The sequence below is a fragment of the Natrix helvetica genome (assembly GCF_964273705.1).
Source record: "Natrix helvetica genome assembly, chromosome: 8".
Lineage (NCBI taxonomy): Eukaryota > Metazoa > Chordata > Lepidosauria > Squamata > Natricidae > Natrix > Natrix helvetica.
Window position 1 is genome coordinate 22,273,324 of NC_138559.1, and position 27,197 is coordinate 22,300,520.

Below are 27,197 nucleotides of genomic sequence, written 5' to 3' on the forward strand. Positions count from 1 at the left end.
CATTTTTCGGAGCATTTATAGGTATCTCACGGCCTATTTTTAACTCTGGGGCGAAGAAGTGAGTCTTTGGCCAAATGTAGCTCAGCAATTTCTGCAAGGAAGGGACAAAAATCTCTTTTGCATTAAATAGACTTTCAGGTAGAGATTAAATGAAGACTTCAGAAAGCTTTATGGCACTGAGGCTCTTCATGACAACAGGATCACATGAAAACAACACAGCATCTTATGACACTTTAAGGACAAAGTATGGCATAAGCTTTCAAAGGCTAGTTCAGTATATGAACAGCTTCAGAGTTGAATAGGGAAAGTTGTGCTATATCATCACTGGCATCATAGATGGGAAAGAAGGTATTGACCAATATGGACAAGAGAATGACATCATTGTGAAAGCCATGTTCTCCAGCTTTTTATATTTCCCTCTCTGTCCCCACCTGAAAAAAAAAAACCCACCAATCCCAGGTCTGATGACTTTCTTTTCTTGAAATCCGAAGATATGTGCCACTATGGACAGTAAAATAAATTATGGAATGAATACCTCTGTACATTCAATAATAATGCAGTTGGGCTGTCTCTATTTTCATTCCTCATCTAAAAAAACCAGGCCCTGCCCCTTTCTGTGTTTTAAATATGAATATACCACCCAAATATTTTAGTCTTGTTTAAGTAAACATCAGGATCTTTGAACCGTGTGTTGTACATGTAAGCGAGAAGCTGAACACTTTGAGTGGCGCATCTCTTTACTCAACCAGGTAGACCCATTGAGAATTTGAACCAGTCACTCACAAGGTCCATTTGGTGTTGCCAAGACACAACTGAGAGCAGCTCAGTATAGTGGCTGCCATACGTCCTTACTGCTTTTCAGGCTGTGGCTGAAGAAGACAGACTGGGAACCATTCCACCTACTGAGAACGTTCCCCCAAGAGAAAAAAAAACATCAGGAACAATGAATGGTTTCCCCATCTTGGTTTCCAGCTAAGAAATAACCTTTACCTACCACCAAAGAAAATGCACAAACTATAGACGTTTGGGAACGTGGCTCCCCTCCATGCGTCATCTTTGCGTAGATGACTTCGCTCCTCCCAGCTGTCCAACCTTGATGAGGGTCTTGATTTGAAACGAGTCATGTCAGCGTTCTTCTTAGCACTCTACAGATTAGAACTACCTATGGGTTGATATTTCTTTCTAGCAATGGTCTGTAACGTTAGTAGGGTTTGTTTGTTCTTTAAATTTGTGTTTATTCCAGATATCCAGATATCCCATCACCAATACAAACAAAAACAGCTTCTTCTTCTTCTTCTTCTTCTTCTTCTTCTTCTTCTTCTTCTTCTTCTTCTTCTTCTTCTTCTTCTTCTTCTTCTTCTTCTTCTTTCCTTGTAAGGAAGCAAAATCCTTTCCTACAACATTTAGGAACGTTGTTTTTTTTGTGTGTGCAGACAGAAGCAATTTGAACCTTGGATCATCCAGAAAGAGGAGCCAGGGGACAATTTTCAGGAACCATCCGTGGTGCTTTTACAAAACAGTGACCTGAAACAATTCCTTAGCTGCAGGGCTAGTGAAGAAACTGAAGAGGCACACACAAAATCATATGGATTGCCTCCTCCTCCTCTGCTTCATCCCATCTCTGATTTGTTGCTCTTCTCCTGTTTCTTCGGTGTTAATTAAATGCTTAGAACTTAAAGTTGCTGTGCAAAACCCCTTCTGCTCCAGAGAGGTTTCCGAAGAAATGTACAACTAATGTCGGAAGAAACTAGCAAAGTAATTGGCCTCCAACAGCTTCCGAGGATGGATTTGTAAGATAATAAAGACAAAAGTTGTTCTGGGGAGGCTTGGCCAGGGTTGGGGCAGGGAGGCGATCCCATTGCTGTTTCTGGATAATGACAAACAATGAGTCTCTTTGAATGTCTATGTGCAGTAGAAAATTGGGGGCATTGGAAAGGATGGCAAATATTTCCCAACTAAATTCAGCACTTTGAAGTTGAATTATTTTAAGGCAATGCTCGACAATGGAAATGTTTCGCTGGGATGATATGGGCAAGAATGCATTAGGTATAGAATCCATGGGTTGACACAATTGCTGATACCCATGCGCTCCAAAATACTTCTCCATTGTCTTTGCCCGTTCTTTGATTATTATGTTTTGTTTTTTTTACTGTGCCTTTTCTTCATCTCTATGATTCATTTTGATCCTTCGCGGACCATCTCCGTGCCTTCCCTCTGCGGCGAAGAAGGGCCGAAAGACTGCAGTGGCATGTTGTTGTTTTTAAAAGAAACCTCATCATGGGTTGAATAATGAGGAATTAAAAATTTGTCTAGCGAATGGCAGGATTCAATGGAGGTGATCAGGCTGATAGATGTTGGAAGAAAGAATGGGGAATTGAAGAGGAACAATTTGGATTTTTTTAAAAAATAAGCTCATCGGATAATTATGTTGATAAATTGATTAATACGGCAAATGAATGACTGGGAAGGCAGATGGATGGATAATTGGATGGATGAACGGATGAATGGGCAGCACGATGGTCTCATGAGGCTGATAAATGGGATGTGCTTGACTTGCCATTCCATCACTCCAGGTTTTTTAGTAGCAAAGAGAGGAGAGCGTCCAACACTCCCATCCATTGACAAACACATAGTCTGCTTCTTAAAGTGCAACATGGTCCCCCACCATCACTGCCATCCCTCATGTAACCCACATCCGGGGGTGGGAGGGATTGCAAAAATGGCCTTTGCAGAAGGGTAGCAAAAACCTTTGAAGAACCAACCAAAGGGGAGGCGAGAATCCAGAATATGAGTGGATGCTTTGAAGCATGAACAGGCATGTACAGTGTTATCATTTTTTTTTAAAGTGAGGGGGAACTGCCGTTGGTCAAGGAGACACCGAAGGAAGAGGATGCTTTGTTGGCTTGCTTGATGGACATTTGCCTCTTCAATGAAAGCATCTCTTCTTTCCAGGGGGGTTTGGGCAGGCAGAAGCATTCGGTCACAGAAAGGAGAAGTCGAGATGTTTTCCGCAGGGCATTTGAAGAGGATGGGATGGTGGAGGAAGGATGTGAAAACTGATTCGGCTTATTTGGGAAATATTTGTGATGAACTTTATCCAAAAAAAGAAAGGGTGTGGGCTTGGTATGAGAATGCCCCTCCCTCCCCTGGTCCTCCCAGCAATAGAATCAAGCCGTAGACTGGTTTTTCTTTCTTTCTTTTTCAGGTTTCCCCCCCCTCAGCGGTGTGGATGGTTAAAAAGTCTGTGGTGCGGGGAGAAACCAGGCAGCATTTTGCAAGGATCCGCGCTCTTCTTAACAAAACTTGAGCAGGAAATAAGCAAAGAGGGCTCCTGATAGCCATAGGCAGGCCATCGCTCTGGAAGCTGCGTTGTTGCCATCATGTACTGCTCCTGGGCCTGGATCGGATGACAGACGCAACAAAAAGAGAAGGAAAGAAAGACGATGGTCATTAGCAAAATGAGATTTTTACCCCCTCCCTACAAATAAATGCAAATATATTTTCTACAAACTCGATTGCAGAAAATACGACTTCGGCAACAGAGTGGTCAAGGGCTGGAATGCTCTACCTGACTCCATTGTTACATCCTCAAACCCCATAAATTTAACCTTGAACTGTCTACCGTGGACCTCACTCCATTTTTTTTAAAAAAAAATTTGTTTTGTTTTTCCCTTTCAAATTCATTCATAAATGAATGAATATACATTCTTATACATATACATTCTTATAATTGCTATTTAACATTTGTCTATTCATCTTTAGTCTCTATGAGTTCTGTAGTTTCCTGAAGTTATAGAGCCCCGCATCTTCTCTCTCTCTCTCTCTCTCTCTCACACACACACAAAAGGCACCCAACTAATTTGGTCACTGAGCACTATGCCAGAATTTCAATCCCCAAAAGTGGCTGGGACGCAGGAAAAGTAGCCGTGCCATTAAATTTGATTAAATTTTAAGTTAGATTTAATTAGATGCTTAAAATTATCCTTCATAGCATGCACCAGTGAGCAAACTGCGCGCAGGAGCCACAGGTTGGGCATCTCCTAGTTTAATTCAAGCAATGCAGGCAGGGTCACGCCGGCTCAAAAATCCAGCTGTGTTTTCACAAGCCATATTTTAAATTAATTTGAATTCTCACTTCTCATGTCACATGAAATCCCTGTCAGTACCCCCATGTAGATGTGTTCCTTCCTTGTGCCTGCTAATTGTTGGGAGAGGACCTGCGAATGGGAGCCTCATTGCTACGCATAGATGCAATGCTAAATCCTACGAGCAAAAGTGCAGGACATTGATTTAATTAAAAATGTAAACATGTTTATTAATATCTTGGTCCTCTCCATGGAGCATCCGATATAAACCAGAGGGTGACTCTACCGCCTGCATCGGAAAGCAGCCATCCCAATTGTAACAGCTGCAGCACCAACAGACATAGCAATCGTAGTAAACGATATATCAGCGGCAATGCATTAAAGCATCAAAAACCCGTGCAAAACAAAAGACCAACCCCCCCCCCTCTGGAGACAAGGAGTGATGGATCTCCACAAAGAAGATGTAGTTTTCCCACCAGTGGAAATATCCCATGCTCGTCTAATATAAAATGATGGTTAAAAATCCCCTGAAACTCTGCAGCTGTTCTTAAGGTCGCGACTAGTCTGTATGGGAAAAGATATTTCCTTGGGTTTTATGTTTTTTCAACACCCTACCCCAAAAACCAAGGCTATGGATTCTCCCAGTTGCAATGTATGGCTGTGAAAGTTGGATCATAAGAAAGGCTGAGCACCAAAGAGTGGAGGCCTTTGAACTCCGGTGCTGGAGAAGACTCCTGCGAGTCCCTTGGACTGCAAGTCGATCAAAGCGGTCAGTCACAGAGGAGATCAACCCTGACTGCTCTTTAGAAGGCCAGATCCTGAAGAGGAAACTCAAAGACTTTGACTACCTAATGAGAAGGAAGGATTCCCTGGAGAAGAGCCTCATGCTGGGAAAGACTGAGGGCAAAGGAAGAAGGGGACGACAGAGAATGTGGTGGCTGGATGGAGTAACTGAATTTTAAATGCACTCCAAAGGATGGTAGAGGACAGGAAGGCCTGGAGGAACATTGTCCATGGGGTCGCGATGGGTCGGACATGACTTTGCAACTAACAATAACAACAACCCCAAAGTCCATCAAACAGAGGCATAACGTAGAGAAGAAAATAAGACCAAAAGCACATTTCTTTTCCCCTATCTCTTGAAAGATACTTTTAAAACTTTTAGCGGAGAACGGAAAACATTCCGTGCAGGTTCTCAGCCAAATTCAGCTGCAAAGCCCCAAGGCTATTTTCCCCTTCTCCCCAAATCCCACTGCAACTGTTAACAACCAAAGAGGCTGTTTGATTCATTAATCTACAATTTTATAGCAATGCTGATTGACTGGAATCCTAGAATAGAACACATCTGTGCCACCGCCTCCCATCTGGAAACCTTTATGCACTAACTGCTCTTAAATGTTTTATGCTCTTGTCATGCTTGCTCCATGGTGAGGGCAACGGCCCACCTCCTTTCAACTATTTTCCCTCTCATTTTGATATGTGAAAATGGGCTGCTTTCAGATGTGGCTTAACAAGCTGAGCGGCACTAGCCTAGTGAAAGATTAATAAGGATTACTGCACATGGGCAGACTCCAAAAAGAGAAAGAAAGGAAGGAAGGAAAGAAGGAAGGAAGGGAGAAAGAGAGAGAAAGAGAAAGAGAAAGGAAGGAAAGAAAGAAAGAGAAAAACAAAAAGACAGAAAGAGAAAGGAAGGAAGGAAGGAAGGAAGGAAGGAAGGAAGGAAGGAAGGAAGGAAGGAAAGAAGCTAGAAAGGGAGAGAAAGAGAAAGGAAGGAAAGAAAGCGAGAAAGAGAAAGAAAGACAGACATACAGAAAGACAGAAAGAGAAAGGAAGGAAGGAAGGAAATGAAGATAGGGAGAGAGAGAGAGAAAGGAAGGAAGAAAGAAAGAAAGAAAGAAAGGGGGAGGGAGAGAAAGAGAAAGAAAGAAAGGAAGGAAGGAAGAAAGGAAAGGGAGAAAGAGAAAGAAAGTGGGAGAGAGAGAGAGAAAGAAAGAAAGAAAGAAAGAAAGAAAGAAAGAAAGAAAGAAAGAAAGAAAGAAAGAAAGAAAGAATTGGAAAAGAAACCTGTTCTTTCTTAAGAATGGTTGATGGTGGTGGTAACATTGCCAGGAATTGTTCTATGTCGTTCCTGGAAGAAGGAATTTCCAATATGCAAGTTATGAAGAACTAACATCTGTCTCCTGGCAGCTCTGCGCATGCACATGTTGGGAACAAGCTCCAGCTGTTCTTCTGCCCCACTGATCTCTGAAGGCAGCTGATAACTGTCAGACAGCCTTGGCCCCCTCTCTGCCTCCAACGGAGAGCCCTCGAATACAGCTCATCTGCATGGAATCCACACTGCATATCGGACATTAATACTATTGAGCTGGTCCAGAGGTATTTCACAAGAAGAGTCCACCACTCCTCTGCTCACAATAAAATCCCTTATGCCAACAGGCTCAAAACTTTGGGCTTGGGCAATCTGGAACTGCATCGCCTGCAGTTGGACATAAGCATAGTACACAAAATTGCCTTCTACAACATCTTACCTGTCAATGACCTCTTCAGCTTGAACTTCAATAATACACGAACAAACAATCAATATAAACTCAAGGTAAATGGCTCCAAACTTGATTGTAGGAAATACAACTTCAGTAACAGAGAGGTCAATGCCTGGAATGCTCTACCCGACTCCGTTGTTACATCCTCAAACCCTCACAGCTTCAATTTTAAACTGTCTACCGTGGACCTCACCCCATTCCTAAAAGGTCCCTAAAGGGGACATGCATGCCTACTGTCCCCATTTATTTGTATTCATTTCATTCAGGTCCATGTCCATACTTATACCTGCTGTCTTGTACATGTTTGACAAACTAATAAACAAACAAACAAAGTTTTACCAGCCGCAATGCCTCGGTTCTGATAGCTCACGGTTGATTTTCATTCCCTGCACGATGGTAAGGATGAAGAAAGATTGCAAGCATCAAACTTATCCTGCTCATTGCTTAGAAATGGAACCAGCAAAAACCACAGAGAAGGGCAAAGGGTATTTTCCAAGGTGAAGGGAGAGGAACAGGGGGAAAAATAAGGATCATGAATGCATAATTATACCTCGAGTGAAATCTGAGATGCTCAACTGTAATCTGAGCTGAGAAAGAAACATGTTGCAAGCTTTCTAACCTCATTAATTTTAAGACAAAGGGGTAACAACTCTTGTAATGGTAAAAAATCAAAAAAAAAAATAATGGCAGGAGGGAATCTAATTAGTTCACGGGTTCTTTGAGTAAGCAGAGAGCTACATAACCCATTTCTACAATGGAAAACCGGCTTAGCCAAATTGTCTCATTGCAAACAGAACTTTTATTTTGCTTAATTACAACAGACTGCAGCACTGTTTTCCTAAGCATTTACCAGACAATCTTTTTTAGAGCAATTCAAATGAGCACTGTTGTTCGGGGAGGCCCGGGGTGGGAAGGGAGGGGTTGCGTGCACAGGCAGAGCCCTCGATTAAATATCAAATATTTCATTTTGTACTTGAAAATAAAGGATTGCTAATGTACATTCGGAGGGGAAATCAGTAGCTTTTCAATTGTTTGTTCTTTCTTTCTTTCTTTCTTTCTTTCTTTCTTTCTTTCTTTCTTTCTTTCTTTCTTTCTTTCTTTCTTTCTTTCTTTCTTTCTTTTTAATTAGGAGAGAAGCAAAACCAACTCGAGTCGGAATCCAAAGATGGAAACTAGTTGCAAACGGAGGGAGGAATAATAATAATAATAAAAAAAAAACCCTGTACATCTGCTGACATTAGCAAATGTTGAATTGGCTGTGTCAGACCTAAGAAAGCTACAACTAATAACCAGATGCCAATGATTTTCCTTTTATTCAGCGTGAGGGTGTGTGGAATGCTCATGAGGAATGAAATGTGAAATTTCTGCATATTTTTTTTTCTAATGGAGTTGCTCTCTCTCTCTCTCTCTCTCTCTCTTTGAGATTAGGGAGAAATGTAGCAGAACCCACTGCTGCTGCTGTCAGCCAAAATGAATGATAACCTGTTATTCTTTTCTCTCCCCCCGCCCCACCCTATCTTTGACGAAACTGGAAAAGAGCAATAGCACTTAAAAGTATATACCACTTCACAGTGCTTTTCAGCCCTCTCTAAGCAGTTTGCAGAGTCAGCATATTGGCCCCCAAACAATCTGGGTCTTCGTTTTACCCACCTCGGAAAGACGGAAGGCGGAATCAACCTTGAGTTGGTCAGGATCAAACTCTGGGCCTTGCAATACTGCATTCTAATCAGAGGTGGTATTCAGCCAGTTCTGACAGGTTCTGGAGAACCGGTAGCAGAAATTTTGAGTAGTTCGGAGAACAGGCAAATAGGCTGGCCCCGCCCACACTGCCTCCCAGCCTCCCAGCTGATCTTCTTTTGTTGTCCAGAACAGGAGAATGGAGCTGGAAAGCAGGTTAGTGGGGTGGGGAGGGAATGGGGATTTTGCAGTATCCTTCCCCTGCCATCCCCACAAAGCCACGCCCACAACGCCATGCCATACCCACAGAACTGGTAGTAAAAAATTGTGAATCCCACCACAGTGGAACAACTTACCTCCAGAAGTTGTGAATGCTCCAACACTGGAAGTTTTAAAGAAGAGATTGTATAACCATTTGTCTGAAGTGCTGCAGGGTTTCCTGCTTAAGCAAGGGGTTGGACTAGAAGACCTCCAAGGTCCCTTTCAACTCTGTTATTCTATCATTCTAAACTTTTGGCTTCAAAATTCACCATACTGAGCTTGGATCCATTCAGATCCTATTAGTAGTTTTCTATTCCGGAAATATCAAAATGTCCCCACTTTTAAGTAATGATGTCCTGTCTTTATTTTGAAACAGAAATTCTTGAAATAAAACACTCAGGGCAAAACATGAGCAATTCATGTAAATTGGGAAAGATACATTCCAATATGAAACTAATGGTTTCCAGATTGGGAGGTCTTGGTGTAAAATATGCTGCGTGCCTGCAGTGAGAAGCCTTTCTTCAATCTTTTCATAGCAAAGGGGTATCTTGCTTTGATAGGTTGTAAGCAAAGAAAGGAGTGAACCATGCTCGTACCAACTTGGCATTGCTGGAAGTTCAGGTATTTCTAAAACAGAAGCCATGATGGAAATACGAGGATGGGGAGAGGGAGAGAGGGAGTGGAGGTAAGCAAAGGATAAAGATGTAGTTCATATTTGCAGACAGTTCAACAAACAGATGGCTTCTTAGACAAATGGTCCAGTTTATGAATGAAAAATGTATCCAACAATGACATTATGGAGGTGATAGACATGACAGCATGCAACCCAATCACTGGAGTAGACGGTGGTCATCTAAAAATTGAGAGTAGTCACAAGACAATGCTACTTGTGTTAACTTTGAAAACTTGACACTGGAAACTGTCTTTGGTGTTGAGATCTCAACTGGGACATCAACATCTGTGTTTTGAAAGTGCAGAATTTGGGATAGAATATTGGCCTTGATGTCTCAGGCGCACGTTTGTAAATCGGCTTGACTTGATTTTTAAGTCTCATTTCCAATTTATGCAATACACTGAACTGTCCATGTTGAAATAAAGAAGTAAAATAACCCTTCCCTTCCCAGAAATTATAGGAAATATTAAACAAATAAAGCATTTTAGGCAAATGCATCTCCTTAGTCTATAATTCTAGTTAAGTAAGTTTCTCAGGTACAACTACAGGGTCCATCAAGCTCCAAATCCTATCCTGAACTATCACCAGATTAAGTGGCACATTGTTGAAATAACACTTCATCTTGAACTCAGTGAAATTTTTACTGGGCCAACTTCAACACTCTTAATATTTGAGACGATCCTGTCTTGAGCTTCCTTTTAAGTAACTACTATCCTTCACATCTTATTGATGCGTTTTTTTGTCCAAGAATCCTTGTTTCTAGAGAAATTAACTTGAAATACCAAGTGATGCAAAGTTTGTAAAATGGGATCTGCAGTTTCCCAGTCAACTCTTTAAAAAACTAATTTTAATCCATCCTAGTCATCTCATTGTATATTGTACATATCTTCACACCAGTGGTGAAATTCAATTTTTTTTACTACTGGTTCTGTGGGCGTGGCTTGATGGGCATGGTGTGGCTTGGTGGGCGTGGCAGGGGAAGGTTACTACAAAATCTCCATTCCCACCCTACTCTGGGGCCAGCCAGAGGTGGCATTTGCCAGTTCTCCAAACTACTCGAAATGTTTGCTACCGGTTCTCCGAACTACTCAAAATTTCTGCTACTGGTTCTCCAGAACCTGCTGGATTTCACTTCTGTGTCACACACCAATCAATGTGGATACTCATTAACTTTTCTGTTTCTCTACAAGATGCTTTAATAATCAGTGTCTCAGACTAGCTCGTGTCTGTCTCTTTTGGCTACATTTCCTCCTGTCCACAATTTTTTGCTCTTGTTCCATCTTCCATTAAAAACCATTGAGGGGACCTTGTATGCATTCCGTTGATCTGTATACCTACCATACAGAATTATACTGGCATTGGTGTTCCCCAGTTTGTTGATGGCCACACAGGTATAATTGCCATAGTCCTTCTCTGAGACATTAAAGAAGGTTAGCGTAGACATTCGTCCTTTGTTTTCAATTTTCAAGCCATCCAGCCCATTAGCTAACCTGCAAGGAAGACAAACCATGAGCTTAGATTCATATATAATAATCCAGTTATTAGAATAGTTATTTCACTATCATTAGGGCAGAGTTTAGGATTCAAAGGAGTTTCCAAAGATGAGCTAATGCCCTGGGTAAAACAACGGATGACACCCCCACCCCCGCTTAGCTCACAAAGCCATTTCTTCCCAAGAACGTACATCTGCCATTCTTAAGCTACTGGGATGGTCTTAAAAGACTGCTTAGGTACCTGGTTTCTTCTTTAAACCACTGAAATTCTGCTCCTGGAACAGCAGAGGCCTCACAGCGCAAGATCCCCTTCTGACCAACTGAAACACCAGTATTCTTAGGACTGGAGATGGATGGTGGATCTGCAGAGGAAAGAATGGCTATTTCAAACACTTCCAGATATTTCCCAGGTACTCCCGTAAATGAATCCTGATGCTGATGTTCTGACTTAGGCTTCCCCAGCAGCATGAAGCCTAGTCCTCATCCCGATAAACCCTTTTTATTTAATTTACAGTGACTTCCTCCCCAGCAAAGTCTTTCCTCTCCCACAGTCTTTCAGGATAGTTCACAATTACCAACCTTTAGCAGGCTTGGAGAGTGGCCAGGCAGGAGACTTATACTAGGGATTCGAACCGCCAAACTGCCAACCTTTCTGATTGACTAGCTCAGCGTCTTAGCCACCGAGCCACCTAGTCAGGCTCAGTGTATGTATTATACATACATATAATGTACCGGTATGTGTTCCCTTTATCATACTTTTCTGGTAAAATACCCAACAAAAATACTTCTGGTTTTAAATCTTATATGTTGCTTTACCTGTTTTTCTAACCATGTATGTACTTAGATCCTACTACTTGATTAGGAGAACCTCAGAGTGATGTACCAAAGTGGTAACATGCTAATAACATAGGACTTTCAGTGAAGACAAACTAGAAAACTTTCTTTTCTGTGTTTCCCCCCCCAAGGGAGGGACGGGTTTGATGGCTCTTGAATCACCTCCAAAATGCCCAAACCCTTTCAAAATACTCACTACCTATTTTAATCGGAATAGTTCTGCCTCCTTTGTGCTTCACGTTGCTAATGAAGCTTTTAAAAAGTGATTGTCCAGAAGGGCAAAAGGCATGAAGCATAATTAAAACTAAGTATGTGATGTTCTTATGTCAGCTTGGCAGAAATAGACTTCCTCGTGTCTCTCTTGAAAGGTGGAGATTTCTTAATCTGTCATGTGTGCATGGTTAGGCATCGGCAGAATTTCTCTCCCACTGTGTTTTAATTTTGAACTTTTCTTCAGAAGAAAGTAAGAGTTAAGAGGAGAAGACAAGAATCTCTTACTAAGTACTCTCCCAGCTGCTTGCCGTAGAGATGAGCTATTTTATTTTTGGGGATAACAGCTAGAAAATGTCAAGCTATTAATTTATAAGAATTATATAGCTAGATGACACGCCTATAGCTTAGATGCTGGAGGTGTTGTTCTAATAGGATTTATGAACTTGGTGGAAGACTTTGTGTTGTTTTGCTGCATGTTCTTACATAGCTAAGAAGCAGAACCTGTTTCTGCATGCATAGCATCGTTGTTTTGATACCTGATACTTGGGCAAAAAAATTGATATGGAATTGATGAGGAAAATGTTTCCTTCCAATATCTCATGGGTTGCCACAAAGAAGAGGGAGTCAAACTATTCTCCTACCTGAGGGTAGGGAAAGAAGCAATGGGTGGAAACTCATCAAGGAGAGAAGCAACTTAGAATTAAGGAGAAATTTCCTGACAGTCAGAACAATTAATCAGTGGAACAACTGGCCTCCAGAAGTTGTGAATGCCCCAACACTGGAAGTCTTTAAGAAGATGTTGGATAGCCAATTGTCTGAAATGGTATAGGGTTTCCTGCCTAGGCAGGGGGTTGGACTAGAAGACCTCCAAGGTCCCTTCCAACTCTGCTATTGTATTGTATTATAATCATTTGTCTGAAGTGGTGTAGGGTTTCCTGCCTAGGCAGGATTGGATTGGATTGGATTGGATTTATTAGATTTATATGCCACCCTTCTCCCAAGGACTCAGGGCGGCGTACAGCATTAAAAAACACATAGTACCAAAGTTAAAAGGAAATTAGAAACAGTCCAAAAACAAATCCAATTTATATAACACTCACATTTTAAAAATTAAATAAAATTAACAGGCCAGGCCGGCTTGCTGGAAAAGCCAACTTTTTAGGGCGCATCAGAAGCCTTCCATCCTTCTGAGGATTTTGTTACAAGACGGACCCAGATTGTTGGGGGCAAATATGCTGACTCTGTAAACCGCTAAGAGGAGGCTGTAAAGCACGGTGAAGTGGGATATAACTCTATGCGTCATTGCAATTGCTATAATTTGAGTAGCATTTCTTACGGCAGTGTTTCTCCACCTTGGTAGCTTGGAGATGGGCGGACTTGGAAGTCCACACATCTTCACATGGCCAAAGTTGAGAAACACTGCCTTATCCAATCATTATAAACAACATAAAGATACCCGTGCATCACACTTGAAAATGCCCTTTAGAGAACCCATGGCTCTGTGAAAAATGCATGGAGGTTTACTTACAGTTGACGGTGACTTTTACCCTCCGAATATCGGGCACTGCCACATCATTGACCGCACTGCATTCGTATTCACCAGACTGTTCTCTCGTGATGCCCGTGATTTCCAAGTACTCGTCATCACTTATAAATCCCTGACCTAGAACAGAGAAGGGAAAGAAATATAGAGAAGATTTTTTAAAAAAAGACTACAAAAAAAGTTATTGAGACTTTGCAAAAAGTGCAGAGGAGAGCAACTAAGATGATCAAAGGTTCGGAGAGTAAAACACATGACGAACGGCTGCAGATTTTGGGTCTGGCTAGTCTAGAGAAAAGAAGAATTAGGGGTGACATGATAGCAGTGTTTCAGAATTTGATGGGCTGCAACAAAGAAGAGGGGGTCAAATTATTCTCCACAGAGGGCAACAAGAAACATTGGTTGGAAACTAATCAAAGAGAGAAGCCACCTGGAATCAAGGAGAAACTTCCTAACAGGGAGGACAATTAACCAGTGGAACAGAAGTTGCCTTCAGAAATTGTGGGAGCTCCATCACTGGAGATTATTAAGAAGAGACTGAAAGTCACTTGTTTGAAATGGTATAGGGTCTCCTGCTTGAGCAACGGGCTGGACTAGAAGACCTCCAAGGTCCTTTCCAGCTCTATTCTATTCTAATATTCTAAAAACTATTGCTTCGAGTCCAGGTCTCTTCCACTTTTGCAGTCAGAACAGTTTGTTTTAAAACACGACGGCCTCACCTTTCTTGCTTTTGCACATTAGTATATAACTAGCCATTTCTACAACGACAAATCTATCTAATTGACAGAACCAAAGTCAAAGTTTCATTTCATCAGAAGCACAAAATCCCCAAATGATATCCAAATGAAAAAATATGCTTAAATATATTCTCCTCTTTGAATAAAATGATCGATTTAACCATTTCTGCTTTATCTTCCTTGCCATGGAAATAGTACATATTTCTATTTGCACCTAACAATCTTTGTGAACTATCACCATTTATATTAACAAGATTCATTTTATTCTTTCAAATTCTTCAACCTTACAGGGAAAAAAATACTATTTTTGTACTGTGCTAAAGAGAATCGGAAGTCAAGACCTCCCCCCCCCTTATACCTTGCATTCTCTTTTCCCCTCTCTTTTTTTTCTTCCCCCAATTTCCCATTTCTACTTTTCTTTCTTCTTTCTTTCTTTCTTTCTTTCTTTCTTTCTTTCTTTCTTTCTTTCTTTCTTTCTTTCTTTTTCTTTTTCTTTCTTTCTTTCTTTCTTTCTTTCTTTCTTTCATCCATCCATCCATCCATCCATCCATCCATCCATCTATCTATCTAGCATCTATCTATCTATCTATCTATCTATCTATCATCTATCTATCTATCTATCTATCATCTATCTATATCTATCTATCTATCTATCTATCTATCTATCTATCTATCTATCTATCTATCTATCTATCTATCTATCTATCTATCTATAGCTAAAACAACAATAAAAAGAGGCTAACTCAACAGTATTTTTAGGTATGGTCAACTGTCAATCATTTCTGGATGGACTAAGTGACATTTCACCGAAGTGGTTCATGGGTATGATAAATTATTCATCAAATTCTCTGGAATCAGAAAATTTTTGCTTGTTTTTTCCCTGCCTTCTTGGCAATTGCCCCATTATTTTACATTCTCTGCTGCTATGATGGTCCTGATGCAGAAAGAAAGTATGCAAAATTTGAACATATTTGCAATAATAAGTCATAAAATATTTTTGCATTTATGGAAAAAAAAAACCCAGATATTTTCCAGGGAGGCAAAAGGTGACTTTAGAGAAAGCTTGGTTCAAGTTTAGCAAGTGCTGGATGTTTAGGATTTATGAAAGATTTAACAGATAATATTGGGAATGGATTTAGGGCTTCCAACCAAATTTTCTCTTGCTGTTTTTGATTAGTCAAATACTCTGCATGTTTATTTTTTGGTTTTCCTTTAAAAAATTATGCATGTATGCTTCTTTAATGTGTGCCGATACTGAAGAATTCAACAAAAATAACTTCTTGTTAGAAAGAAAAGATTCAAATATTTTATTTTATTTTCTTGCTGCAACACAACTTCTTCTTGTGCCATATTCACCATCGGATGTTGGTGATCATGTTGGTGATTCTATTTTTATCAACAGCATCACAACACTGGAATTATGATGCCTTTAAAAAAAATAAAAATGAACATCTTAATTTTCGTTGCAGCCAAAGGAAACTGCCCTTACTGACCTAAACAATAGCAAGCTGCATTGTGATTATTCTATTGGTTGTGATGGTTAAAACTCACAACTCGAGGTGTTATTTCTGAAAATGAAACAGGTTGGCTTATCCTGAATGACAGTCGATGGAAACGATGCATCTACCTGATGTGTCTATCCAATGAATTTTCTTTTTGTTTTCTTCTACTGCAAGGAATCAACAAAGCGAGTGTTACATACTGTATGCCTGATAGCTAAACACCTAGGAAACTAGAATATTCAGATTCACAAGTTTAATAAGCTGAGCCTGCAAATCTATGTTCTCTGATTTGCCCTAGGGCAACAGAATGGATTAAATTGTTCCTGTAAAATTGGAGACAGTCTTGGGCAAAATACAGTGTCACAGATCTTTTTCCTGCCCCATAGAGACTCTCTGAGATTGCAGCTGTTGGAGGCATCATCTAAACAAGTGCACTTTTGCAATAGATAAGCATTGCCTGGAAATAAACCCCCAAGAGCTAAACAATGGATATTTTGGTTTAATTTAGTTTAGTTTATTGTCTTTGCACATCGTGCAATGAAATTAAATGCTATCTTCAAGTGTACATTTTAACTGTAAAATAAAAACAGAAATATACATCCTATATAATTGAAATTGAAAACCTGATCTTGCATTAATATTGCACTATACCAGGGACGTGGTGGCTCAGTGGCTAAGACGCTGAGCTTGTTGATCAGAAAGGTTGGCAGTTTGGTGGTTCAAAACCCTAGCGCCGAGTAATGGAGTGAGCTCCCGTTACTTGTCCCAACCTAGCTTCTGCCAACCTAGCAGTTCGAAAGCATATTAAAAATGCGACTAGAAAAATAGGGACCCCCCTTTGGTGGGAAGGTAACAGTGTTCCATTCGCCTTTGGCGTTTAGTCATGCCGGCCACATGACCACAGAGACGCCTTCGGACAGCGCTGGCTCTTCGGCTTTGAAACAGAAATGAGCACTGACCCTTAGAGTCGGGAACGACCAGCACATATGCGCTTTACCTTTACCTTTATACCATAGAATTCAATATACTACAGTTACTGCCCTGGGATAGAAGCTGTTTTTTCAGCCTATTTGTCCTTGTTGTTATTATCCTGTACCGTCTGCCAGATGGTAATAGTTCAAAAAAAGGGTGTCCAGGATGAGATGGATCTTTAAGAATGTTTTGAACTTTCTTAAGGCAACGGGAGCTATACAGCTGTTCCAGAGAGAGGACAGGGCAACCAATGGTCTTGTGGTCAATGACGTTAACCCTCTGGAGCTCTGTCCTATCTGCCACTGTGCAATTGGCAAACAATACATTACACAGGTGCAGTAAGTTAAAATACTCTCTAGGGTGTAGTGGGAGAAGGTCACCAGCAATTTTTCATTCAGCTGTTGTTTCCTGAGAAGGCTCAGGTAGTATAATCTCTGCTGGGCCCTTTTGATATCAAAAGTTTTTAGCATTTGCTTTCTTTCCTTGGCTGTTCTTTGAACAGCTCCTTGCAACCTTGACCTGTAATCTCCACAGGTTCTCCTGCTGTACCAACACTGGTTAGCCAGTCAATTTGCAGCTCTCGGCTCCCAGGAAAATGCAGGAACAAAAGCATAAAACTTTGTCCATTCTTCTACAAAAAAGGCTGCCATATGAACAAGGGGAGTAGTACCTCCTGCTGCTCCAAACAGAACACAGCGAATGGAGAGGCAGATTTTACAACTATGCTCGACATCATTCCCTGCTGGTTCAGACCGGTCATCCCACAGAGTTTTTGCCAGTAACAAAAGCATGCCGGACTGTAGCTAACACAAGTATTGCTCAGGTGTTACCAGTCTGGTGTTTCGTTCCTTCCACCTGCTTTGAGGGGAGAAACACACTTCTATAATATCTGAGCTTATATAGAACTTGAAGTATGGTACAGATTAGGAGAAATCTGGCTCAAAAACAGTAACCGTGAGAGGGACCTTGGAGTCCTAGTGGACAATCATTTAAACACAAGCCAGCCCTGTGCAGCTGCCACCAAAAAAGGTAATACAATCCTTGGTTGTATAAACAGAGGCACAGAATCAAAATCACATGAAGTATTATTACCGCTTTATCAAGCCTTAGTAAGGCCACACCTGGAGGAATACGGTATCCAGTTTTGGTTACCACATTACAAAAAACAAACAAACATGTTGAGACTTTGGAAAAAGGGCAGAGAAGAGCAACGAAGATGATCCAAGGCCTGGAGACTAAACCATCTGAAGAACGGCTGCAGATTTTGGGTCTGGCTAGCCTAGAGGAAAGAAGAATTAAAAAAGAAGAACCATCTCCCGTTTTTTTTGTCTTGCGAGCCTCATAAAATATTCCTCCTCGTTCTGGAAATGTTAAATATTTCTAGGCAGGGAGAAAGTGATTGCACGAAGTGGAGAGGAAGACTTTTTTTTCTGCCTTGAAGGAAATAAGCAGCGGGACGGGAGATGGTAAAGCACCGATGACTCAGAGCAGGAGAGAGAGTGGGAAGAAGCAGTTTGAGTCTGAAACGGTGTAGATGGTAAAATAACAAGGGGTGGAAATACAACCAAGAGGATGAATGCTGGGCCAGCTTTGCAAAGGAACCTTCTCTGTAATGATCCAATAATCCTGAGGTCATCGTGGGTCGGCCCTAACCTCCAGATGATCTCTATAAAAGATAATTGGAAGTGTAAGGAAATAGATTTGAAGAGCCGGTGACAGAAATAAGTAAATAAAAGAGATTGTTTCTTTTTAACAAGGAAGGGGCCACGAGGGGGGGGGGGAGATAAGCTCTGATTGCTCCACTTGTGAGATAGGTACCTAGCAGGAGAACCTTTCATTCTCTGCTTGGTCTAAGTGGGAAACACTCACAGACACAGAGGGAGCTTAGGGGAGATTCTGCCCTTTCATTAATGTAACTTCCATACAAGATATGATCTCATTCAAGGGCTGGGCACCATCAATGCTGAGGCCAGCCAGAACGTAGAAAAACTCTAAGAAGTACCATGGTGGTGCAGTGGTTAGGATGCAGTACTGCAGGCTATTTCTGCCGCCTGCCGGCTGCCTGCAGTTTGGCAGTTCAATTCTCAATGCTCAAAGTTGACTCCGCCTTCCATCCTTCCGAGGTGGGTAAAATGAGGAACCAAATTGTTGGGGGCAAATATGCTGACTCTGTAAATGGTTTAGTGAGGGCTGTAAAAGCACTGTGAAGTGGTATATAAGTGCTATTTCCTTCCTTCCTTCCCTTCACAGTGGTTAGAATGCAATACTACAGGCTACTTCTGCTGACTGTTGGCTGCCTGCAATTTGGCAGTTCAAATCTCACCAGGCTCAAAGTTGACTCAACTTTCCATCCTTCTGAAGTCAGTAAAATGAGGACCTCCTCCCCTCCCCCCACTCCACTACTCCCAACTAGCACTGATGTTACCTACTTGGGTCATGAAACATCTGCAAGACAGATGAAATGTCTGCAGGATGTCAATCCCATCTCTTCTCCTTCCCAACCTTCCTCCTTCTCCCTTACAAAGTGCCTATATTATCACCTTTGGAGGAATCAACGGTATCAATTATTTCTCCTGCTGAGAAGGACTCGGGTACAAGATCAGAGAGGAAGAGAGTTAACGAAGACTTTGATTTTCCAGAGGAAGGGAAGGAGAATCCACGTGGACCAGTCCTTTCTGCTCCTCTGGCAGAGGAAGCTGTGTCCTTGGAGTAGGAGAAGGATTGCAGCAAAGGCATTTACATCCCTCCCCCCTTCAAAAAAAAAGAGAGCATTGCGGTAAGTCCTGCAGTGGCGAGGGCACCAATTCCTTCTCCCACTAACCCTGCAGCTTCTAGAAGAGAATTTTCGACCCAGCAGGATTATTTATCTGGCTTTGCATTAGGACTAGTGATGCTGTTAAGCTAATTAACGGCGTTCGTTAATATCTTTAAATTACCTGGGATGGCTCTCAGGCAAAAACAACCTCGTCGCAACAGCAATGGCCTGGGCCCATCTGCCTTGGCAACTGACATGATGTTCATTTCACAGTTCATTAGAACACTCCAGAGCGATTCTCTCCCCAAACTGCCACCTCCTCTGAAAGAACAGTCCTTGCTTTCTATTGGAGAGAGATTATCGATTCGGAAGACTGTTTCATCTGCTCTCATTTCATTCTGCTCTTTGTATGAAGCTATGAAGACCCTAACCTGGGATCCTTTCTCAGGGGTGGGCTTCAAAAATTTTTAGCAAAGGGTTCTCTGCCTGATTGCTGGGTGGGCGTGGCCATGGTGGGCATGGCCTAGTCAGCCTCCTGCACCACAGCAGGGCGGCATTTTTGCTCTCCCCAGACTCCGAAGCCTTTCCTCGAGCCTCTGGGACAGCTAAAATGGCCTCCCCCAGGCTCTGAAGGCCCTCTGGAGACCGGAAACTGGCCCATTTCTGGCCTTCCTGAACTTCCGTTAGGCCCGTTTTTCACCTTCCCCGAACCTCTGCTTGCGCCCTGCACTTACCTGCATCCAAAATAGGCCATGTGGGGACTCCTGGGAGTGGAGGGGAAGGGTGGGCATGGCCAGCCAGGAGTGGGATTTGGGGGTTCTGCGGCCTGCACAGAATCTTAGCTAGAGATTCTCCTGAACCCCTGCAAACCCCCAGCAGCCCCACCCCTCTCCTTTGTTCCCTAGACTATCAGGGGTCCTTGGTGCTCTCTGAGCTTGGCTGTTTTCTGGCAGATGTTTCATGATCCAAGCTAGGTAACATCCTCAGTGCTATCCACCTTAGCAGCACTTAGCAGGGTGGTATACACATACCTTCCCTACAGGTTTGCAAATGTGAGCGTGCATGAGCTTTTGGTGGAAAAAGGACCCAAATCGGGTGCCATAGAGCCGGGCGCAGGTGTGCTGAGCCACCTGCAATTTCAGCTACCAGTTCAGACAATCCGTTCTGAACTGGTAGAATATCACCTCCGCCCCTCATGTCAACCCTGAGCTTCAAAGATTCTCCTTCGTCAGCACAATCATTAACATTAACCATGGACATGTCTAGAAGGCCATTTGCTACATGGCAATCCAGAGTGTCATCTTTGATTTATTGATATCAAAAACATTGGATTTTTAGTATCTGTTCAGGAAAAGCTACCTGCTCCAGTAGAGCTGGAAGGCAACAATTTCCCTGCACTGTTACTAACACGGTTGTTAAATAAATCTGGCTTCCCCCTTGACTTTTCCCTTCTATCTCTTTGCTCTTCCGTTCCCTCTTTCATTGCCATTCAATGTTTTAAGATACTATCAAGCATGTCCATCTAATCGTCCCTACCAGTTTGGCCAAACCAGGCCGAACTGGGATGATTTCACTCCTGATTCCTTCCCTCCTTTGCATCCCACTTTGTAGAGGCAAAGAAAATTGAGACAAAAGGACCCAGGCCTGTGCACTTAACAAATCAGAAGGCAATTCATTTCCCAGAGAAAACAAGCAATGTTTACATTATTAAGTCAAAACTTCAAAGCAAATCAGAGGCAGAAAGAAAGGAGCCCATTTTCATCAATTATTACTGAGCTGAACCTAATTTTTCAGTCACTGCCGATTGGTAAGTGGCAGCTTCTTTGCAGCCAAAAAATCTTTCATCATCGTATTTACTAATCAGATATTAACTTCTTGGAATTACAAATGACATTGTAGAAAGAAAGTTAAGACGGGAGCAGAGACACAAGTGGGGGAGAGGGAAAAAAGGGAATTAATTGCCGAAAAGGTGAGGGGAACAGATACGCTACCTTGTTTTCCTGAAAATAAGCCCTCATCTAAAACTATTTAAACACATGCGCAGCTGGTTCCCACCATTTCCAGAGGGGGAAGGGGGAAGGGGGAACATGCCCCACATTCCCCAATGCACCTGCCATCCACGCAAATGGCTTTATGGAGGCCGCTCCCACAAACCCTAACTGCCATGCCCCTTCTCTTAGTGGCAGCCACAAAAAAAGCGGCAGGCCCAGAGATGCTACGGCTGGCAAGAGTGTGCCAGAAACAGAGACATAACTTACTCAAATTGAGCAGGGACTTGTGTCTGAAATTCTGGAGAGTCTATGAGTCAGTTTTGAGGTCATTGGGCTTGAGACACCAATGTGTTGGTGCATTTGCAGGCCATTTTCAATGTTCCCAAGTACTAATGGGAACAGAGTAATCCTTGTACCAGCTTCCTTCCAACTCTCCAAGCAGACAAGCTTAAATTTCAGATCATTAGTCACTCAGGAGTTCTCTCTCCTTAATGGAAAGCAAGCAGTCTCTCTCTCTCTCTCTCTCTCTCTCTCTCTCTCTCTCTCTCTCTCTCTCTCTCTCTCTCTCTCTCTCTCTCTCTCTCTCTCTCTCTCTCTCTCTCTCTCTCTCCTCCCTCCCTCCCTCCCTCCCTCCCTCTCTCTCTCTCTCTCTCTCTCTCTCTCTTTGTTGAAGTCTCAACCTGTCCTCATCTTTCATCACAATTCATTGAGCAAATCATTATCAGCAGCCAAGGCTTTGTGCCAACCCAATGAGATGCATGAGTGATTCCATGCTGAGCCACGAAGATTGATATTCCACCAGAAACACCTGAAGTAACTCTGAAGATGGATTATTCATCAGCATCTTCAGTTCCTGCAATGTGCATACAGATTATGGAGATATAGGCCACCAGAAGAGCTTGGTGAAGGAGAGAGGTCCCAAATGGAAAAAAAAAACACAGAAATACAAAACAGTCACACAACAGTCAAACAGGGAGCCACCTAATCTTAGATGTCATATGGAGGCCTCACTCCTTTCCTATTATCCAAGATCCTTTAATTCACTTTCCTTCACCTAATTTGCATTTGCTTTTTCAATATTTCATCTGTGATGGAAACATTTAATCATTAGAATGGGGGTGGGGGGGAATATCCAGTCACATTTTTTCTTGCTGCTAGGTTAGTCTACCAATAGATTTGACTAGTTTTCCTTCATAGTTATAATTACCACCACAAGCCAAGTGTTTCCATCTTCTCCTTACTATTAGCAGCTTATCTATATGTAAATGAAGGTGGGCATGTGACAGGAGTATCTGAAGAAAGTAATAAAGAAGACAATATGGTGGACATACAGGCACAATCAAAGTGCTGCCGGTTTTTAGGTGTATTGCGTGTGGGATATATATAGAAGATGGGCTACATTTCAATCGGTCCATTGCATCCACCATCTTGAGTTTTGGCAATACCCCACAGATGGACCTAGAATGTGGTTTGCCATACTAGTTACTAGTTTACAAACAAGCTCCACTTGCTACTAGCACCAATGATGTTACCTATTGAAACATGTGCAAGAAAATAACCAAGCTCAGAGAGCACCAAGTGCCCCTCATTTCAACCCTAAGGTACAAATATTCGCTTCTAACAGAAACAAATTTTAATTTCAGCATTTCCCATTGTCTATAGTTCGATCCTGACCGGCTCAAAGTTGACTCAGCTTTCTATCCTCCCAAGGATGGTAAAATGAGGACCCAGATTGTTGGGGGAGCAATATGCTGACTCTGTAAAACCAATTAGAGAGGGCTATAAGGCACTGTGAAGCAGTATACAAGTCTATTGCTATAAGCCAGCAATCATATAATTGCCCAATTATTGGACTCTAATGTAGTAGATCTGTTTTTAAATTTTAAACAAGATGGAAACTGATTCACATGGAAAAGATCTCAATGTCAAGGCTCTGACTAATGAACCCAATCAAATCAGAACCGTGAGACTTGACTCCTTCTCAAAGGTCTTCTTCATTTAGTACATCGTATCTGCACAGCTTCAATGGAAAACCAACTCTAAACCTCTCCTGCCATTTCAGTATTATTAAACTAAGACGTAACTCCATTCCCAAGTGTCACAGGTCACGTTGGCCAATTGGGTTAATTGGCAGACTCTCCAGGCACTCATTCCCCAACCTTATCCATTGCCAGTAGAGATGACCTTTGTTCTCACGAGAAAGCTCTCAGTTGCCTTTAGTAAGGCACTCCAACCTCCTTCCCCTCTTCCCTTTCTGTGTGGGAACTGAGGGACAGGAAAATGGCTGCTGCCAGATTTCAGTTCAAAGTCGATACTCAAATTAAATTCTTAAGTCTTATCTCAGCTGGCAGAATACTTGACCATAACCTGTGACAATCAACATCAGTCAATGTATCTATAGAATGTATATACCGGTATAAATATATAACTACTGTACATGTTCCTGTGTAATTTCTTGTATACTATTTATTCTTGTTATTGTAAGATTGTTGCCATATGTTTGTTTCCTGTGATTTTTTTTTCGAATATTCACTGCAGAAAGCATTCACTTATCCAAAAATTTGCAGAGAATATATATTTTTGTCCTTTTTTGACTCCCCAGTACAAAAGCACAATGGGAAAAAATGAACTTATCTTTCAAAAGCTCCATTCTTCTGCAATTACTTAAACAAATAAAAGTTGACTCAGAGTACCTTTGTTTAAGAAGGTCAGCCATGCTCACAAACTGTGAACTGCCATTTGTAAAGAAAGAGAATAATCAGAAGCAAGGGACTGTAGATCCCATTATAGAAGCGAAAAGAAAGCAGGCTAAGTGATGAAAATATCTCTACAAGCACATAGTCATTATCAGTCATTAACATTTATTTTGGGCCTGAATTTTCTGCCTTCTTTTTTTTTTTTAACCCCTCACAAGATCTACTTTTATTAAAAGTAGCAACCAGTTATGTTGTTCAGGTTAAAATCATTGGTTATCTCAATAGGGTTTCATATTACCAAATAATCCAGAAAAGTTATACAGTTAGTCCTCAATATATCTGTACAGGTTATGTATAACACCCCTTGTTTAGTGACCGTTTAGTGACTGAAAAAAGTGACTTGTGACTGTTTTTCACACTTACAACCGTTGCCACGTCCCCATGGTCAAGTAATCAAAATTTAGCCACTTAGAAACTGACTATACACACACACACACACACACACACACACACACACACACACACACACACACACACTCCAGAGGATGGTAGAGGACAGGAAGGCCTGGAGGAATGTTGTCCATGGGGTTGTGATGGGTTGGACACGACTTTGCAACTAACAACAACAATCTCACCATTGATAGAATAAACTCCATGTTAAAAAATATTATGTATCTTCTTTGTCTTTTACCTTTAGGGTTAACCTATCCATTTCTGCACATTCCAATGTTTTTTTTTAATTATATTTTCAGCTGTAGGAATTTCCTCATTCTTCCAGTGCTGTGTAAATACAAATTTCGCTGCTGACAAGATATGCAATATTAAATTTATATTCTCACAACTGACTCATACTTATGATGGTTGCTGTGTCCTGGGATCCCCTTTTGTGACCTTCTGACAAGCAAAGTCAATGAGAAAGCCAGATTCCCTTAATAACCATGTTACTAACTTACCAAATGCAGTGATTCATTTAACTAATACGGCAGGAAAGGTAATAAAATGGGGGGGGGAATTCACTTAACTGTCTCACTTAGAAACATAAATTTGGGAGTCAGTTATAGTCAAAATCTATCTGTATCAACCAGTGGTGGGTTGCTACTGGCATTACTGCCGGTTCGCTGAGAAAGCGCATGCACACCAGATGAAATTGAACGGAAATTACTCAGAAAAAAAGGAAAACAGCTGAGGAGCAGCAATTCAATCTGCTGGCCCATATTAGCTGGGCTTCAGAAGTTGGAATAAGGGTAAGTATAAGGGTGGGTGGGACCATTTTCAAAGGAAAAGAGAACCTGTTCGCTCTCTGTTTGAAGGCAGCACTACCGGTTCGGTAGAACCAGGTCTGAACTGGTAGGAACCCACCACTGGTATCAACCCAGATGGAGTTTTTCATTGGCCAACTCAAAAGTCAAGCCACCGTTGGGTTGAATTCTACTCCCAGGGACATGGCTAAAATATGGGAGGATTTTGCTATGCTGGGAGGTCATTTCATTGTCCATCCATCAGAGGTCATCAATTGATATATTTTGCCCCCATCCCATATCACGGACATTCTTGAGAGTATCTTCATAATAATAATAATAATAATAATAATAATAATAATAATAATAATAATAATAATAATAATAATAATAATAATAAATTTGAATTTATTAGCCGCTCCCTTTCCAGGCAGGACTCGGGGCGGCGTACAATGGGCATATAGAACATAGAAACATGTGTACAAACACATAAACATACAAAAATACAGAGACACACATGCACGGAGGAGGTAACCAATTACAACATTTAGACAGTTAAAATCCCCATTAAAATACCCCAATTATAAAAGACCCAATGTACAATTAAAATTTAAAATTTAAAAAGACAGTCAGGAGGAGTGAGAAAAATTACGGTTGAGCCAGGCCAGATAATTGAAAGAGGTTAAGACATTGAATGAAAGAGGGAAGGGAAAAGCAAAGTGTCCAGGTTCCAAATAGCATCCAAAAGTAAATCAGAGTCCAAGGCAAAGTATCGCTCAAAGTTCCCATTTATTAAGAGAGCCATGTTGGCACATCTGGGAAAACCGAGTCTGAAAGCTTCCCGGTTTTCCCAGCCAGTTGAAAGTTTAAGATCTTGCCCCCACACCCACAAGTCCATCCCATGGTCCAATCTCCCACTGCCATGCTGGCAGCTTCCACCCATCCAATTCTGGTTGGGTGCAGAGGTGCAGAGACAAAAGATGACCTTGGCTTTCTAGAAAGAATTTTGTTATGGCTACATAGTATTTGACTCCTTACAAACCCCCCCCCCCCCAATCTTCCCCCAATAGAAAAAGCATAGCAGAATAATAGAAAGTGTGGCAGGCCAAGGATCCAAAAGAAAAGATGGCGGCAGGCCAGACACAAAGAGATAGAAGGAAAAAAAGAATCCCTAACAATTTAAGAAGAATTGGATCTGAGCCTTCAGTCCATTACGTTTCTCACCTTGAAACTCCCTAATTATCATAGAATCATATCTCTATTTAGCATTTTTCTATCTCTTCTGATTTGCCAAGATCTCCTACAAGGAATAGAAGTGTCTTTGTGAGTTAGAGTAATCAAGAGTTAGATGCCATTTCTATGCCAGCAAAATTGGTCGTGCATTTCCCCCTTTCAGCTGTTATATATAATCTCGTATAAGTTTTATGTTACTGTCTGTTTTATTACTGCCTGTATGGTATTATTGTCTTAGACATCTTACTTCTTGCAAGCTATTTCAAGTTACTGACCTTTGGCCATAATAAAGATTCAGTCCTTCATTCCTTGCCTCAAAATCTCTCCCTCTTTTTTTTAAAATCATACACTCTAGTAGGAAACCTGGATGGTAAGGGCTAAAAAAATTGGAGCCAGGTGGAAAATATATTTTGTTGAAGAATGACTCTAACATTTATCCCCCGGTTCCATTGAAGAATAAATTGGATTCTATATATTCTTACTAGGAAAATAATTCCAAATGAAGTCTCAATTAATTGCATTGATGACATTCAAAAGGGGCAGCGATTAGCCACTATGCAGAAAAAGCACCATACTTTCCTGAGATGCTGTTATTAAAAAGGAGGAAATTATATGGATAAAGAAAGGGGAGAACTTTTAATGCGATACTAGAAATATGATTTATCTGGATTCAGGCTTAGATTCATTAGATTTCAGATGGAAATTGTTCTTAGCTAAATGTCAAGCTTTTTTTGCCATGTTTGTCATTTTTACTTTT

At 41.4% G+C, this 27,197-nt stretch overlaps 1 protein-coding gene across 2 annotated transcripts in view; it reads right to left on the reverse strand.

Moving 5' to 3' along the window:
* Positions 1 to 2,251: 2,251 nt before the first annotated feature.
* The window catches only part of LOC309396271 (opioid-binding protein/cell adhesion molecule homolog), a 609,765-nt gene continuing 584,819 nt past the window's right edge, over positions 2,252 to 27,197 (reverse strand). For both annotated transcript variants that reach the window (XM_081961273.1, XM_081961272.1), the window contains 4 exons: positions 13,305 to 13,439; positions 10,971 to 11,091; positions 10,575 to 10,726; positions 2,252 to 3,397 (listed from right to left, as the gene is read on the reverse strand). In XM_081961273.1, coding sequence (XP_081817399.1) covers positions 3,294 to 3,397; positions 10,575 to 10,726; positions 10,971 to 11,091; positions 13,305 to 13,439 — 512 coding nt within the window. In that variant the 3' untranslated portion in view covers positions 2,252 to 3,293. The remainder of the gene's footprint in view (positions 3,398 to 10,574; positions 10,727 to 10,970; positions 11,092 to 13,304; positions 13,440 to 27,197) is intronic.